Source organism: Aquarana catesbeiana, linkage group LG10, assembly GCF_042186555.1.
Source record: "Aquarana catesbeiana isolate 2022-GZ linkage group LG10, ASM4218655v1, whole genome shotgun sequence".
NCBI classification, from domain to species: domain Eukaryota; kingdom Metazoa; phylum Chordata; class Amphibia; order Anura; family Ranidae; genus Aquarana; species Aquarana catesbeiana.
The window spans coordinates 39,463,352-39,480,018 of record NC_133333.1 but is presented as its reverse complement, the minus strand read 5'-3'; the positions used below and the strand labels follow the sequence as shown (position 1 = coordinate 39,480,018).

The 16,667-nt window shown below is 43.3% G+C and overlaps 1 protein-coding gene across 7 annotated transcripts in view; it reads right to left on the bottom strand.

The window, feature by feature from the left end:
• Positions 1–5,099: 5,099 nt before the first annotated feature.
• Positions 5,100–16,667, bottom strand: part of CIC (capicua transcriptional repressor) — a 238,344-nt gene continuing 226,776 nt past the window's right edge. For 6 of the 7 annotated variants that reach the window (XM_073602031.1, XM_073602030.1, XM_073602035.1 and 3 more), the window contains 4 exons: positions 13,612–13,766; positions 11,481–11,612; positions 11,233–11,364; positions 5,100–9,573 (listed from right to left, as the gene is read on the bottom strand). In XM_073602031.1, coding sequence (XP_073458132.1) covers positions 9,296–9,573; positions 11,233–11,364; positions 11,481–11,612; positions 13,612–13,766 — 697 coding nt within the window. In that variant the 3' untranslated portion in view covers positions 5,100–9,295. The remainder of the gene's footprint in view (positions 9,574–11,232; positions 11,365–11,480; positions 11,613–13,611; positions 13,767–16,667) is intronic. The other variant, XM_073602033.1, reaches the window with a different exon arrangement.

Sequence of the window (16,667 nt, the reverse complement as noted above, 5' to 3'; positions counted from 1 at the left end):
CCATGAGACAGTCCACTGCCAGGGCGTGAAAGAGCACGGGGGAGTGGAGGTGCTTTTACCCTCCTGTAGACCAAGCAAGCAGTTTACCTTTGCAGAGCAGGTGCAGCCCCACTGCAAGGAAGGATTTTCACATTTCCTTGATTTGGGCTTTAATTCCTGAAATGTATTTACTAGTATGGGCAGCCAGCCAATCGTGTGTTTTGCAGTGCAGATGTACTGACAATGAACATTGTGCCAGGAGGAGAATTAAATGAACAAAGGAATGACCTCATCAATTCACTGCTGTGCCCTGACCGTGCCATCACCAGCTGTGAAGTGACCCAGCTGTATTGATGAACTGTAGTAGATAAGCCAGCCTGGCTCTGGTGTGTAGTAAGATCATCTCAGAATAAGATCCACAAAAATACAAATCCTTATGAAAGAAAACATTTCTAGGTTGAGTATTTTAATTGTATATTTAGCCACTTGCCTGAAGTTCAGTTTTAAAGCAGAACTTTGGGCAAGTATGAAAATTCAAATATTACAAATACTTTCCGGGCAGTAACACTTTAAGGCCTCATTTAGGCTTGCTGTTGGGGGGGGGGGGGGGGGGGTGGCAGTGAAAAGGTGCAGCCATGTTTTTGCCCTCCCGCCAACCCCCTTAAGGTGCAATAGGCGCATTTTTAAGCAACGATGGGGTTAAACCAATCGGTGAGGAGGCCTTGCATCGCTTCCTTAACGCCTGTCAGTAGCCTCCGGAGAGCAATTCGAATACAGATTGGGCTTCAGTGGAACAGGAGATTTAGAAGCAGGAACCCTCAAAGTGATATTAAAGGCTTTTTTTTTTTTAAATAAAAAAACATGCCATACTTACCTACTCTGTGTAATAGTGTTGCACAGAGCAGCCCCAATCCTCCTCGCGCTCCTGGCCTCTCCCTTCTGCCGAGTGCCCCCACAGCAAGCTCAGTCCCGAGCCGCTGCTCTGCGTGTCCAGTCACACACAGAGCCGTGGCCACCCAGCTCCCTCTTTACAATCATTGGATCACTGGCTGTGATTGACAGCAGCGGGAGCCAATGAGGAGAGGGAGTCCCCGGAGAGCCGAAGAGGTCATGCACATTGCTAGATCAGATGGCTCAGGTAAGTATTAGGGGGGGGGGGGCTGCTGCCCAAAAAATGTTTTTTTTTTACCTTCATGCATAGAATGCATGAAGATGAACCTTGAGCCTTTACAACCACTTTAGGCCCGGGTTCACACTATTGCGAACACAGACATTGCATGTGATTCACACCCGCACAGCTGGTGCAGATCAAATGCGATGTCTGTGCAGTGCGAGTTCAGCTATACAGTTGTATGGCTGAACTCGCATTGGATTCGCACAAAAAAGGTGCAGGAACTCCACCCCCACCCCCCCCCCCCCCGCACTGGAATCGGATCGCATGGGTGAGAATGCGATCCGATTCCTGTCCGAATCCACAGTTCGCACTGCGATCTGTGAACCGATCTGGGGGTGTCATTAACATTGTATTGACACCCGCAGCAGTTCACAGATGGCAGTGCAAACTGATTGCGGGAGAGATGCGATGCGGGAACCGGTGCTGGAATCGTGCTGGTTCCTGCATCGCTACAGTGCGAACCCGGGCTCAACAAGCCTGCACTGACCTCTGTAGCTGCAGACACTGCGGAGACATTTGTCCTTAAATTCCAAAACAGAAAGTACTTTATAGCTGCACTCCAGGAATGTTTTATTTTTGTTTATTAATGATTGGGTCCAGCTTGGTTACATCTAATTCATAATATCTCACATGTGGAGGTCTGCAGAAATTCACTGTAGCACCCTGTGATACAAAGTCACCACTGGACTTTTCCAGGTTCAGCTTCAGTGCCTTGCCATCTGTATACTGAACACAGGGGGCCTATACATTATATATATATATATATATATATATATATATATATATATATATATATATATATATATATATATATATATATACACAGATGGCTTTTCCCTTATTCAGTACGCAGACGGCAAGCTGCTAGAGTAGTATACAGAAGTGACCAGCACTGACTATGTTGCACAGGCTTCTTTTCAGGTGCTGCTCAAGCAGCCTGCCACCTGCATACTGAACACAGGTGGGCGCTCAGTCTGTACCTCTGTCAGGGCCGAGCAAGTGATTCCCTGTGCTTAGTATATAGATGGAAAGTCGCTCAAGCAGCACCCAGAAGAGGTTAGAGCTAATTGTATGTCGCACAGACTACTACAGTAAATTTCAGCATCCCCAGATATAAATAATGTAACACGGCTGGACCGATGCAAGTAAAAAAAAAAAGAATGCCTGAAGTTCAGCTTTAAAGCCGCAGTGCAGTAAAAAAAAGGAAAAAAACAAAAACAAAAAAAACCTAAAAAATCAGCACAAGGGACATAACTTAGTAGGATGTGGCCCCTGTGAGGTCTCTCCTATTGGTTAATATCATCCTCCGTCCATGCCCCACCCCCTTAATCTCCCACTGTGGCTGGGTATAACAGAAATAAGGGACTGTCACAGGCTCTCACCAATAGAGCCCGACTATGCCTGCCCTTTCCTCCCAGCAAACACAGTCATAGAAGCCATACTCTAGCTTCTGTGCATTAAACAGGATCTTTATACGAGATGTCTGTTAAAGATAACCATTGGTAAGATTGTCAAGCATATTTGACATTTATTATGCATATATTTTATTTGTAAATTGCTATTTTATGTTCCAATAAAGATACTGTTTAAAGTAAAAAAAAAAAAACAGGATCTATGAATGGAGGGAGTAGCCTTTTGAATCATCTGCTTGTCCTGTAGTACAGCTTCTATGAATAGCGGAGCTGGACGGGCAGTCAGGCTCTCTTGATGAGAGCTCTTTAGTTGTATGAGAAGTATACTGCGGCAGGGGTTGGGCATGCACAGAGGAGGATTTCACCTTAACCACCTCAATACGGGGCACTTTCACCCTCTTCCTGCCCAAGCCATTTTTCAGTTTTCAGCGCACATTGAATGACAATTGCGCGGTCATGTTACATTGCACCCTAATGAAATTTTTATCATTTTTCCCCCACAAATAGAGCTTTCTTCTGGTGGTATTTGATCACATCTGTGGTTTTTATTTATTGCGCTATAAACAAAAGAAGAGGGACAATTTTGAAAAAACACAATATTTTTTTACTTTTTGCTATAATAAATATCCATTTTTTTTTTTTTAAACAAATGTTTTCCTCAGTTTAGGCCGATACGTATTCTTTTACATATTTTTGGTAAAAAAAAAATCGCGATAAGTGTATATTGATTGGTTTGCGCAAAAGTTATAGCGTCTACAAAATAGGGGATAGATTTATAGCATTTTTATTTTTTACTAATAATGGCGGCGATCTGCAATTTTTATTGTGACTGCGATATTGCGGCGGACATATCGGACACTTTTGACACATTTTTGGGACCATTCACATTTATACAGTGATCCGTGCTATAAAAATGCATTGATTACTGTGTAAATGTGACTGGCAGGGAAGGGGTTAACACTAGGGGGCGATCGAGGGGTTAATGTGTGTCCTAGGGAGGTGATTCTGTGGGGGGAGGGGACTGACTGGGGGAGGTGACCGATCGGTGTCCCTATGTACTCCTCTCCTCTCTGACAGGACGTGGATCTGTGTTTACATACGCAGATCCATGGTCCTGCTCTGTTACCCGGCAATCGTGGGTGCCCGGCGGACATCGCGGCTGCCAGGCACGCGCACCGGGTCCCGAACGACGCAGCGGGCACGCGCGCCCCCTAGTAGTCGGGAGGGCGATCACGTCATATGACGTCCGCCCAGAACAAGAGCTGCCTCGTCCCGCCGTCATATGACGGTGGGCGGTAGCTTAGTGGTTAAAGAAGAGACATCAGCAAAAGGGACATATCGTACAGACTGCAAGTTATGTCCCTTGTGCTGATTTGAGATGTGGCATTCGTTATTTCAGATAATTCGTAACTTTGGATAAATTCGTACTCGTTACGTTAACAAACAGCCAAATTTGAAAAGAAATTCCAATAGCTATCATTTAATAGTTAGTTATTTTGGGTTTTACTGATTTTCTTTCTTTTTTTCAGATTTTAGAATTTCCGAAAATTCGTAATTCGAAAATTGAAAAATTTTTAATTAACAACTTTGTCAAAATTAGTTAAAAAACAAATTGGGAACTAAACGAATTGCACATGTCTAAAGGAAAAGTCCACCTTTGGGAACGTTACACATTCCACCTGTTTTGAGGGTGGAACATGTAACATGTTCCCAATGCTGCAGCCGCTGCCCGATCGCCACACTCCCTGTGACAGCTAGTACAGGGAACTTCTCCCCGTACTGCTGTCAGTTTTTGAAATCAGCTCTGTGTGAATGAACTACAAGCCCTGACATACTTTGCGGCTGTCAGTTTGTAGCTCTCAATGAACTACTACAATGCGATGGTAGTTCGTTGGTTCTTCCTGGCAGTGTATCTGCTTGCCTGTGCATGATGTCCGGGCACACAGATACATTGACAGATCTGAAGGAGACGTGCATGGCACTAGCGATCTGCCGATCGCTGGTGCAATGCTTTACAGCAGGGATCTCAAACTGGCGACCCTCCAGGTGTTGCAAAACTACAAGTCTCATGAGGTATTGCAAGGCTGACCGTTACAAGCATGACTCCCTCAGGCAGAGGCATGATGGGACTTGTAGTTCTGCAAAAGGTGGAGGGCCACCAGTTTGAGATCCTGCTTTACAGGCTCCAAAAAAAATAAATAATAATAATAAATGCACATTTATTTACCTGCAAAAAATGTGCATTTATTATCATTATTTTTTTTTAAAGTGAACTTATCCTTTAAGGAATGTAAATATTTGAATGCCCACTACCCATAGTGTTATAAGCAGGAAAAAGAATTCCATAACCGGATCTACAGACGACCACTAGAGGGAGCATTTATAAATCTTAATAGGAAATATTCTGTAGCAATAAAATATGGAAAAGCAAATATCCAAAATGCATACTATTAGAGAACAGAGTTTTCCTTAAAAAAGCATTTAATTTCCCAGGCAGGAACATAATGGACACCCTCCCATACACAAAACACACGTTTTCTTTTTTTAGGTTTTATTTTTAATACAGTAAGAAATATTGCACATGATCAACATGTCTGTTCTGTATCAGTCCTTTCTTTGAACAAACGAAAATATAAGCGCAAGATGTCTCCACGATCTGATCTGTGGGTACGCTGGTGGCAGGGGAGTGGGCATTGTATGCTGGCACCCCCTTCGGTTTGTTTGTTACTGTTCAGTCTTCCTGGCAGATACAGGGTGCTGTGCCACTGCTAAGCAGTTCATCTTTAAAAACAAGCAAGCCACCGGCGTAAAAGGAAATAGCGAGCATCAGCCTCTGTCCTGTGATCATCCTCGTCTGTATTGCCTTTGGATTGCACGTCGTGATGGAATAACCTCCCGCTGCCACCACATAGGGCCCCATGCCCCTGTTACAGGGACTAAAAAAAAAAAAAAAAAATGGCTGCTCCCCTCGAGGCCCAAACAAAGTCTGTGTGCTGCAGCACCATAAGAAGAGGAAAGCTTAATAGCACTATATAATGCAGCATGTTTGTATAGAGGGGCGGATGGGTCACCCACGCAAATACAGCATCGAAAAACTCAAAGCAATGTGATTTAGCAGGCACAGTCCCCTCCCTAGTGCAGGGTAAGTCACATGATAGGAAGGGGCCAATCCCACATGCCCTGGATCCTGAGCACAAGCACCCTGTGCATATATAGCTGTATGTCTCTATTTTTTTTTTTTCACAGTCATTGCCATTCCCGACATATCAAAGTGCAGCTCATTATTTACTTATGCGCCAACGGGTCTGTAACGTTTCTACATAGGTGTGATCACACTTCTTTATAGCAGTTTGTATGTATGGTGTGCCCACCTAGGAGGCTGGCTTCCCTTGGCTATAATGAGAGCACCGATAGATCCCTCTGTGACTGTAGCAGGAACTGTGCAAAAGAGGAGCAAATACCTTCTCAGCCTACATGTGCATCTATGTATACTGACAGTGTATACACCATTATATACAGCAGAGTTAATTCTGTATACTGACAAGAACTCTATAAACAGCAGGGCTTTGCCTCTGTATACCGTTCCCCCTGTAAAGACCCAACGCAGAGCCTTTTCTAGCTTGGTTATTAAGAGAAGAGCTGTCCAAGTATTGCCCATAACCAGCAAATCCTTTTGGAAAGAGACCCTGTCACCAACTTAAAAAATTAAATATTTTTAAAGCTCATCTGCAGTGTTTAACTTAAAATATTAGATTTTTTTTTACTTATTTTTATTAAATTTGATATTTAATTATTAGATTTAAATTAATTTTTTTTTTTGGCTTAAAATGGGCCTCTGAATTTGCTAGGGAATTGATACTCCAGAAAGTGTCAATATCTTGCCACAACTCCTTCCTTGCATGGCACAGGCTTCTTGTCTGGTAATGTCTAATTACTGTCTAATTACTCATGGGATTGTATGATATTTTTTATTTTTTTTATGGTTGAACTAGATGGACTTGTGTCTTTTTTCAACCTATGTAACTGTCTGTGCTGGCCCATCTCTCTAGATACCCTCTCTAGATACCCTTCTATGTAGCAACTGGAGGAGGAACAAAGAGAAATATCATAAAGCACAGGTGTCAAACTGGTGGCCCTCCAGCTGTTGTAGAACTACAAATCCCAAGAGGCATTGCAAGACCTACAGTTACAAGCATGACTCCCACAGGCACGATGGGACTTGTAGTTCTGCAACAATTGGAGGGCCGCTAGTGTGACACTCTTGCCATAAAGCATCGGTGCTCAAGCTGTGGCCCTCCAGCTGTTGTGGAACTACAAATCCCAAGAGGCATTGCAAGGCCGACAGTTACAAGCATGACTCCCACAGGCACGATGGGACTTGTAGTTCTGCAACAATCGGGAGGCCGCTAGTTTGACACTCTTGCCATAAAGCATCGGTGCTCAAGCTGTGTCCCTCCAGCTGTTGCGGAACTGCAAGTCCCATGACGCACTGCAAGGCTGACAAGTACAAGCATGACGGAACTTGTAGTTTCGCGACAGCTGGAGGGCCACAGGTTGACCACCCATGCCATAAAGCACATGAGTCAAACACAAGGCCTGTTAATGTGTGCCTCGCACCTCTCCTGCAGCTGCGGACCCCCCCTTGTCACCGCCACCACCTTGTCGTAGTAGAGGAGGACAGAACTCCTCCACCAGATCCTGCAGCTCACTCTAGCCCTCCTCCAAACCCTTCACTTTCTTCTTCCAATCTCCGCCCCCATCTTCTTCCCAGAAGCAGCACGAGGTAAGGGGGATGCACTGTGATGTAAAGGAAGGGGAGGGGGGCTCTTGACATCTAGTCTTAAACCTGGTACACACTAAGAATTTTTCTGTTCAACCCAGCAAGTTGAACGAAAAAAAAAAAAAAAAAAAAAAAAACCTCAGCCACGGTACTAACTATCTGACATTAGTACAGCGATCTCCCCCCCGCTGAGCTGTTGTGTTCTGACAGGGGAATGGCCCCCCTGCCAGAACACTCTGATCAGGGCTCTCCGCCATTGGCTGAGAGTGCTGATCTGGAGCCGGTTGGCTGCTGGTTTTTCTAGCATGCTCGTCCAACAGAAGCCTCCATCGAACCAGCTGGTATACACACGGGCCGAATGTCGGCCCTTTTTTATTGAACTTTGGCTTTACAGATACAACTGGCCCTTTGAGGGCAACCATAATGCTAATGTGGCCCGAGATGAAATCAAGTTTGACACCCCTGCCATAAAATGTGTCACTTAATGTAGGTGACATCCGAGTCTCCTGACATCACTTCCAAGATGGCAACGCCCAGCAGCAGTCTTGGGGCTTCTACATATCTACACAAGGGAGGCCTTTACAGTTCTAAAATGCATAAAACATATCATGAATAAAAAAATCCTATGGGAAGATTGTTGAAATAAATTGGTGACAGGGTCTCTTTAGGTTCTCTCATGCTGGCTGTGACAGAAAACAGACTTGAGGTGATTCCACCCTCGTCATCACTAACAAGATCCCCATCTCCTTTAAAGAATACGGTTCAATGCACTTTTACAGAGAGGAGCACCAAAAAGGCATCTTATGAAAGGTTTAAGTGAGAAGCCACTGATGGAAGATTCTATTCTGCATGCTACCTTAGGGGCTCGATCTACTCCAGTAGCCGCAACAAGCATGGAAAAAACGTCAGGCTTCCCACACAGGTAGGTTGCTTCATGACAAGGTTGTCTTCAGTGTTAAATGCCAACCAATGGGAAAGAAGCAATTTTGTCTGCGTTAGAAACATATGCAGTCTGTACTTGAAAAACAAGCCCCGCCCACTCATCAGCATCACACATACAGGTAAGTGCACACACTTGTATCATACAGACATACACACAGTGTATATATATGTATACATACATGTCTGTGCGATATGTGATGTGCTGCGTCATCAACATTCTTATAGAAGGAATTTCAACAACGACCATCTGGCTTACAAAAAAAAAAAAAGTCTACATATATATATATATATATATGTATAGAATTATATATATTTATACAGCTCCCCATAGTGCAGCTGCTTCTGGTTGAACTAAAGTGTCATAAGAAAATATTTTTTTTATTTGATATTTCCCCCCTCCCCACTAAAAATCACCCGTCCGCCCATCACGGCACTTGTGTCCTTGGGTGTCGCACGCTTTTCAAGGAAACCGATTAATAATCCACTACAACTGCTTTGTCGCAACCCTGCTGCTGGGGTCCATACAATCCACCGTCACGGCATTCCCTGCTACATCACTATGCTTTGTCCATCACCATGCCAAAGACATGTCTTTTTTTTTTTTTATAGCATTCTATACTATGTAGGAACACCCGGTAGAAGGCCAGGCCGCCGGACCCCCCGAGCAGGCCCTCCATGTTTAAAAAAAAAAAAAAAAAAAATGTGATTAGCCATCTCTACTTGCAGCCAGACCCAGAACTGCAGTGTTTAATCCAGTGTGGATTATTATCACACTGCCAACATCTGGCTATCTCTGCCCGCAGGAGGGTGGCGCTGCCCATCCAGAGTGCACATTCTGCCAAGGAATGGGTGGATTGTCTGTGCAAGTGGGGCAAAGTCTGGTTGCGGGTAGGGGGAGCAGGTTATCCATTTGGTTGGCCCTGGGTATTCCTTTTGCTTGAGGTTGTCCCTCGGCCCTCTGGAGTTCACTGGGTGCCTATGCAGAAAAGGGCCCCCGTCCTTATCCACTCATCTAGTGTTGGAGGAGTCAGGAGGTTCCTGGCCTGCCTCCCAAGAAGCATCGGGGGGCTCGCTGGGCCGCAGCGTGGGATCCTGTGGGGGCTGCATTTCAGAAGGTGCTGAGGTTTCAGAGGTGCTGGAGGAAGCGTGCTCTGTAAAAGAGTGAAGTTCTGTTGGTGTGGCGGTCTGCATGATCTTCTGTCTCACCTCGCGGATCTTCAATTGGAGACACACCTTTGTGGGGAAGATGTCAGAGTAGCGGGATTGGAAGGCGGCAGTGGCCTGGGCTAAGAAGAAAAAACAAAAGAAGAGTTAGGCTGACCATACATTATACAATTTTCTTGATCAACTTACATAGTCAGGTTGAAAAAAGACACTAGTCCAAGTCCAAGTCCATCCAGTTCAACCATAAAAAAATAAAAAATAAAACAAAAAATATTATACAATCCCATATACCCAATCCTATACCCACAGTTGATCCAGGGGAAGGAAAAAAAACTTCCAAAACTAAAAACTGCAGAGGTGATCAAATACCACCAAATATTTGTGGTAAAAAAAGGACGTCAATTTTTTTTAGAGTACAGTGTCGCACGACCGCGCAATTGTCAGTTAAAGCAACGCAGTGCTGTATCGCAAAAAATGGCCTGGTCATTAAGGGGGCAAATCGTAAGTGGTTAAAGGAATGGGACACAATGCCAGTCAAAGCATATTACTGCATGTACAGTGCTTCTCACCCCCCCCCCCCCCCCCCCACGGGCATTTAAAAAAATGGTGTTACAACCTGGTGCCTAAATGGATTTAACTGGTATTTTAGATCAGCGGTCCCCAAACTTTTGGTAACATGGACCAGGAGGTAGCCTGGATATTCACTGAGTCTGTCCTTGTCCCCCCTTTACATCACAGCCCCATTTTACATTACAGTGCCCAGGGCATTAATCTAACGGAAGGGACACTGTGATATAAAGGGGACTGCACTGTAAAGGGGCACTGCAATGTAAAAGGGGATACTGTGATATAAAGAGGACTGTGCACTGTAATGATTGCAGTGTCTCTTTACAGTGCAGTCCTCTTTATATCACAGTGTCCCTTGCAATCACGGCCCCCCTGTAACAGTGACCCTCGCAGTCATGCCCCCCTCCCCCCCCCTTTCTTCTCTCACTGCCCCATTTCAGTCTCTGCCTCCCCTGCACAGTCCTAACTGTCTGTGGCAGGATAGAGGCAGTTTTCAGCCACGTGTCTTCTTCCGGGTCTCCCGCCTCTGCCGATGTCAACCTGTCAGCAGGGAAGGAGGAGCTGCAGATCTGGACGGAGGGCGGGAGCTGCCCAACTTATGTCAACAAGTGGGTGATTACACGCTTGTTAATATGAAAAACTCCAGCTCCTCCCACCCCCTGCCGTGCGGACAGGATGAGATTAGCAGCGGGGAAGGAGACTTAGAAGACACACGGGCTCAGTGAACACAGCCACACAGCAGAGGGCGAGTGAAATCTGCAGTCTGCGATAGTCCTGTTGGGACCGTGGTCGCCACTCACCTCCCGCTATGCGGCCATCAACAGGCCATGGACCGATACCGGTCCGCGGCCCGGGGGTTGGGGACCCCCGTTTTAGATCACTAATCTACACAAAATAGATAGCTTTTGTTCTATTAAATGAGCATTACTATTTCAAACAAAATGTAACAGTCTTTTAAAATATGATGGTTATGATATCATTAAAGTATATCTAAACCCAAGAACAAAAATGTCATAAACTGAACCTAATAATCCTTAGGAGGTGGTGGCTGCATCCCCCCCCCCCCCGCCTTTTTCATTGTAAGAAAATTTACTGCAAGTACGGAAATCCCAAATTTTACAGCAGAACAGGATAGAAGGGACTTGTAACAAAACTAGTAACATAAAACCACTGCTCCATGTAGATACACTGCTCTCCTGTTTTTGCGCACTTACAAGATGGGAAGAAGCCATGCTCCTGGAAAAGCTGCATGACCAAAGCCCGCCGCTGATCCAAAGTCCGACGTAGGGAGGAGTATGGGACCTTATCATACTCCAGCTCTGCCAGCATATCTTCTGCCTCGCTGCCTGTGAGGGGAAACCAGATTACAATCTGTGAAGCTAGAATAGAGAACGGGGAAGAACAGCCGCCTAAGGTAGTAGCCAGACTGAGGAAGAAAAGGGAGGAGCAGAATCGATCATACCTGTGCGATCAAACGTGAAGATGTCTCCTTCACACTTGGCGCTCTTTGGGGTGTTCGGCTCAGAGCTGCAGCTAGAACGCCTCCTCATTTTCCTCTTCGGAGATATGGGATCCTCTGTAGAAGAGTCCAAGTCTGGCAGGTAGGAAACAAAACAATGCGTGACTTCATGTCATTTCTTATTAGTGCATACTAAACCAATCACTGCACAATGATAATATAAAATATATAAAATCTTATAAGTCCTAAATATAAATCTACACAGGCACAGCTATATTTCTTCGTGCCGGCTCTCTTTGCTGCTTAGAAGCAGAGTGGTTGTGGGTAGGGTTGCACCGCTACCGTTTTTTTTTTTTTGCCAGCGAGTATGAGTACCGATACCACTGCGGTGCAATTTGAGCCCATACAAAATGATTTCAAAGAATCGCAAACAATTCGAACAGGAATGCGGTGCAATTACTGTCCAAATCGCATGCGGTTTCCTGCACCATTCCTGTGTGAGCTAAGGCTGAAGGCACTATGACAAGCCTGGGTTCACACAGGAGCGGTGGGGGAAACTGTATGCGATTCTTTCCAGTGTGATTTGAGCCCATTCATTTTGTATGGGCTCAAATCGCACTGCAAAAAGGTATAGGTTTCAGGTATTAGAGCATTTGCATGGTTACATGTGCAAATATTCAGTATCAATGCAACCCTAGTTGTGGGTCATTATACTTTTATCTTACTAAACGTTTTCCAGACATATTTAGTCAACTGGAAAACATCACATTTAAGTCAACAGAGATTGCAGGGAAAACTCCAAAATAGGTAGTAGAGACCACCTCAGAAAAAGCAAGTAAGCGCTATTATCCATGGTTGCTCAACCTGTGGCCCTGTGGTCCAGCTGCTGTAGAACTGCAAGTCCCATCATGCCTCTGCCTTTGGAAGTCATGCTTGTAACTGTCAGCCTTGCAATGATGCCTCATGGGACTTGTAGTTCTGCAACAGCTGGAGGGCCACAGGTTGAAGTGATCGTAAAGTCTTATTTAAAAAAAAAACAAACATGTTATACTTACCTTCTCTGTGTAGTTGGTTTTGCACAGAGCAGCCCCAAGCCTCCTCTTCTCGGGTCCCTGCTGCTCCTGGTCCCCCCAGTCAGCAGCTTCCTATGGGGGCACTGGAGCCGAGTCACAGCTCCGTGTGTCCATTCAGACATGGAACCCCTGATCCAGCACGGCCCCCTCTCTCCCCTGATTGGCTGACTGACTTTGATTGACAGCCGCAGGAGCCAATGGTGCCACTGCTGTCTTTCAGCCAATCGGGTAGAATGTCCCGGACTGCTTAGACATTCGTGGACAACGCTGGACAGAGATGGGGCTCAGGTAAGTAATTGGGGGTTGCTGGGGTGGCTGCTACACAGAAAAGGTTTTTTATCTTAATGCATTAAGATAAAAAGCCTTCTGCCGTTACAACTCTTTACGTACCCATGCTAGAATCACTTTAAGCGTAGGCACATACTAGAGCTGCACGATTAATCATTAAAAAAAAATCATGATCTCGATTCAACCCCCCTCACAATCTTTATTCATTCATATAACAAGTGTAGAGAGTTCTCTGCTCACTCAGCTGTCAAAAGAAAAAAAATAATAATAAAAACAAAAAAAAAAAAAAAAAAAAAGGTTTTTTACAACACTGACTGAGCTGGTAGAGAACTATAATCATTGTAACTTTTCGTTCTTAGATCAAAGGAAAGAACTTTGGTCTGACATGAGGGAAGTTTAGCCACTTAAAGTCTAAACCTGACACTTGTTTCTTACTGTATTTTAACATTATATAGAATTTTATTTTAAATATATATATATATATATATATATATATATTTATTAAGCAGAGACCCTAGAGAATAAAATAATGGTTGTTGCAATATTTTATCTCACACTGTATTTGTGCAGCGGTCTTTCAAACACAATTTTTTGGGAAAAAATACACCTCTATTAATTTAAAAAAAATAAAAACAGTAAATAACGTTAGCCCGATTTTTTTTTTTTTGTGTAATCTGAAAGATGATGTTACGCCGAGAGAATCGTGATCTTTATTCTAAGCAAAAAAATTGTGACGCTCATTTTAGCCAGAATCGTGCAGCTCTAGCACATACCTGTAGAATTCTTGCGCTTCTTACGGTAGGAGCCCAGGATAGCCCGAGGAGAGGTGGCAAGAGACTGAAGGGTGGGTGAGGGCAGCACCTCTTCCGGCTTGAACTCCGGGAGCTCTGCAAATCGTTCCTCAAAGTCTACCTCAGACAAGACCCTGCTGGTAGAACAACAAGAGATGTCAGTAGCTTAGAACAAGAGTGTGCTCATTCATAGGCATAAGCAATGTGAGGAAAAGATGGCCGCACATTTGAGATACTGGGCAACATTGGCAATGAAAATCAGACAGGTAAAAACAAAAATTGCGCTTACACTAATATATATAAGCAGCGACTAAAAAGTAGTAAACCATAAATCATATATATATCAAAAAAGTCGCGCTAAAAATTAGAGGTAAAAAACTTCATAAAGATATGAAGGTGAATAGTGATCATTAGGTAGATGAGTTTCATAAGAGTGCTGAGCAATGTAAATACACGCTTTAAAAATAAATGCTGTTGGTTAAATAGGACACAGAAATCATTGACTATGTCCGTACGAAAGGATCAATATTGCATGACCCAATCGGTGACAAGTGAATATCTCAAATAACTGTAGGGATAATAATGTGACAAATCTGTGACTAAAAAACTGAACCGTGATGAATGAAGAAAAAAAATAAAATATAAATGAATAAAAAAATAAAAATACAATAAACCCAAAATAAGTCCGTGACTCAACAAAAACAATAATAATGGAAGTCCATCCGTGCTAGATTGATATGCAAAGAAAATAACTTGTCTCCCAGTGCTCTGTGAAATAATGTAACAAAATCTTGCTGTGGTAAAAATTAGAGTGCACCTCTTGGAAAAATTGCTGCCTCTTACCAGACAAAAATGGTCTCTTAATTACAGGAGACCCAGGGAGCGGATGGCCGCAACCCCAGCCAGGGATCTTAAAGGCAGGCACTCAGCATCCAGATCCAGGGACTCTCTCCCACCAGCCTCCGCAAACAAGGAAATGTCACCATGCAAAAAACAGAAGTGCTCCACATAGCATAAAACCAGCGTTTTATTGAATATAAAAATTAAAGGTTGCACTTACAGAAGTAAAGAAGTAAAACACGTAAGAAAAAGCCGGCCGGCTTCAAAGTAACCCGTGTCCTCCGGGTATATGGATCGCGGTGTCGTCGGGACGTAGCTCCCCCTCCCTACGCCGCCCCGCCACAACAGGACGTGACCACGTCCTGTTGTGGCGGGGCGGCGTAGGGAGGGGGAGCTACGTCCCGACGACACCGCGATCCATATACCCGGAGGACACGGGTTACTTTGAAGCCGGCCGGCTTTTTCTTACGTGTTTTACTTCTTTACTTCTGTAAGTGCAACCTTTAATTTTTATATTCAATAAAACGCTGGTTTTATGCTATGTGGAGCACTTCTGTTTTTTGCATGGTGACATTTCCTTGTTTGCGGAGGCTGGTGGGAGAGAGTCCCTGGATCTGGATTAGGGCTGCAACTAACGATTATTTTCATAATCGATTAGTTGGCCGATTATTGTTTCGATTAATCGATTAATCGGTTGATAAGCTTAAAAAAAAAAAAGTGTTGTGTATAATTTAGTTAATATGTAAAGTTTTAAAAAAAGGCAATTTATTCTTAAATATCTCTATGCAGTGGTAAATATAAATAACTATATGGTTAGGGAGCAACATATCTAATCCACTCTGAGAATAACAGACAGAAGAGATATACTGTATATACAATTAGATGAGATATACTGTATATACTATTAGAGGAGAGATATACTGTATATACTATTAGAGGATACTATTAAAAAAGGGTGAATCTGGTAAATATCATCAGACTCAGAGATCAATTTTTTTTTATTTAAAAAACAAACAATGTCTTCCTTCAAAAAAAATGGCATTTTAAGAACATTTGTTCAATTTTTTAATTGTTAGTGGGGTCAAATTGACGTTCATTTTCAACCATGGTGACAATTTGTAAATAGAAAACTTCTTGGTCAAAGGAATTTTCAGACGGTGTATGTGGTTTTCGTTCATTTTAAAAACAGAATGTTAAAAACAAGTGAAAATTTCAAACATTCTTTCATTCAGCGAATGTACAAAGATTTTTTGTCTGAATATTCTCTTCTGAAAATTGATCCGTGTGGCCAGCATAAGGCTCGGTGCACACCTATGCAGTTTGCTTTTGATATGTTTCTGCAATGCTTTTTGCTGTGCGTTTTGATTTTTGCGCACGTGATTTTGCTGCAATTTGCATTTTTTTTTGCATTTTTTGGCCCAATTTGTTGTTGGGCAGATTAAAAAACACAAATTGCTACAAAAACGCATTACATGCTTTTCTGCAGCTTTTCCATTGAAGTGTATTGAACCAAAAAAGCACCGTTTTACATAAAAAAAAAGTCCCTGAACCTTTCCAAATACGCAGCAGCTGAAAAAAAGCATAGATGTGAACGTGTCCCATAGGAAACCATGTAAATGAACTGCAGTGCGTTTCTGCAAAAAGCACCAAAAAACACACAGATGTGAACCACGTCTAAGAGGTTTAGTTACATAATGGGGGTTTAAAAAAAACTAAAATTAGCCCTTTATAGTACAAAAAAAGCAAATAATCTCTATTGTAAGGGGTTCATTTTTTTACTGTAGAACTGTGAAAGTAACATTTACAGTAGCGATTATTTGCTCTTTTTGTACTATAAAAGGCTCAATTTAATTTTTTTTTAACCCCATTATGTTACTGGCCGATTAATCGATTATGAAAATAGTAATCGATTATTTTCATAATCGATTAGTTGTCGATTAATCGATTAGTTGTTTCAGCCCTAATCTGGATGCTGAGTGCCTGCCTTTAAGATCCCTGGCTGGGGTTGCGGCCATCCGCTCCCTGGGTCTCCTGTAATTAAGAGACCATTTTTGTCTGGTAAGAGGCAGCAATTTTTCCAAGAGGTGCACTCTAATTTTTACCACAGCAAGATTTTGTTACATTATTTCACAGAGCACTGGGAGACAAGTTATTTTCTTTGCATATCAATCTAGCACGGATGGACTTCCATTATTATT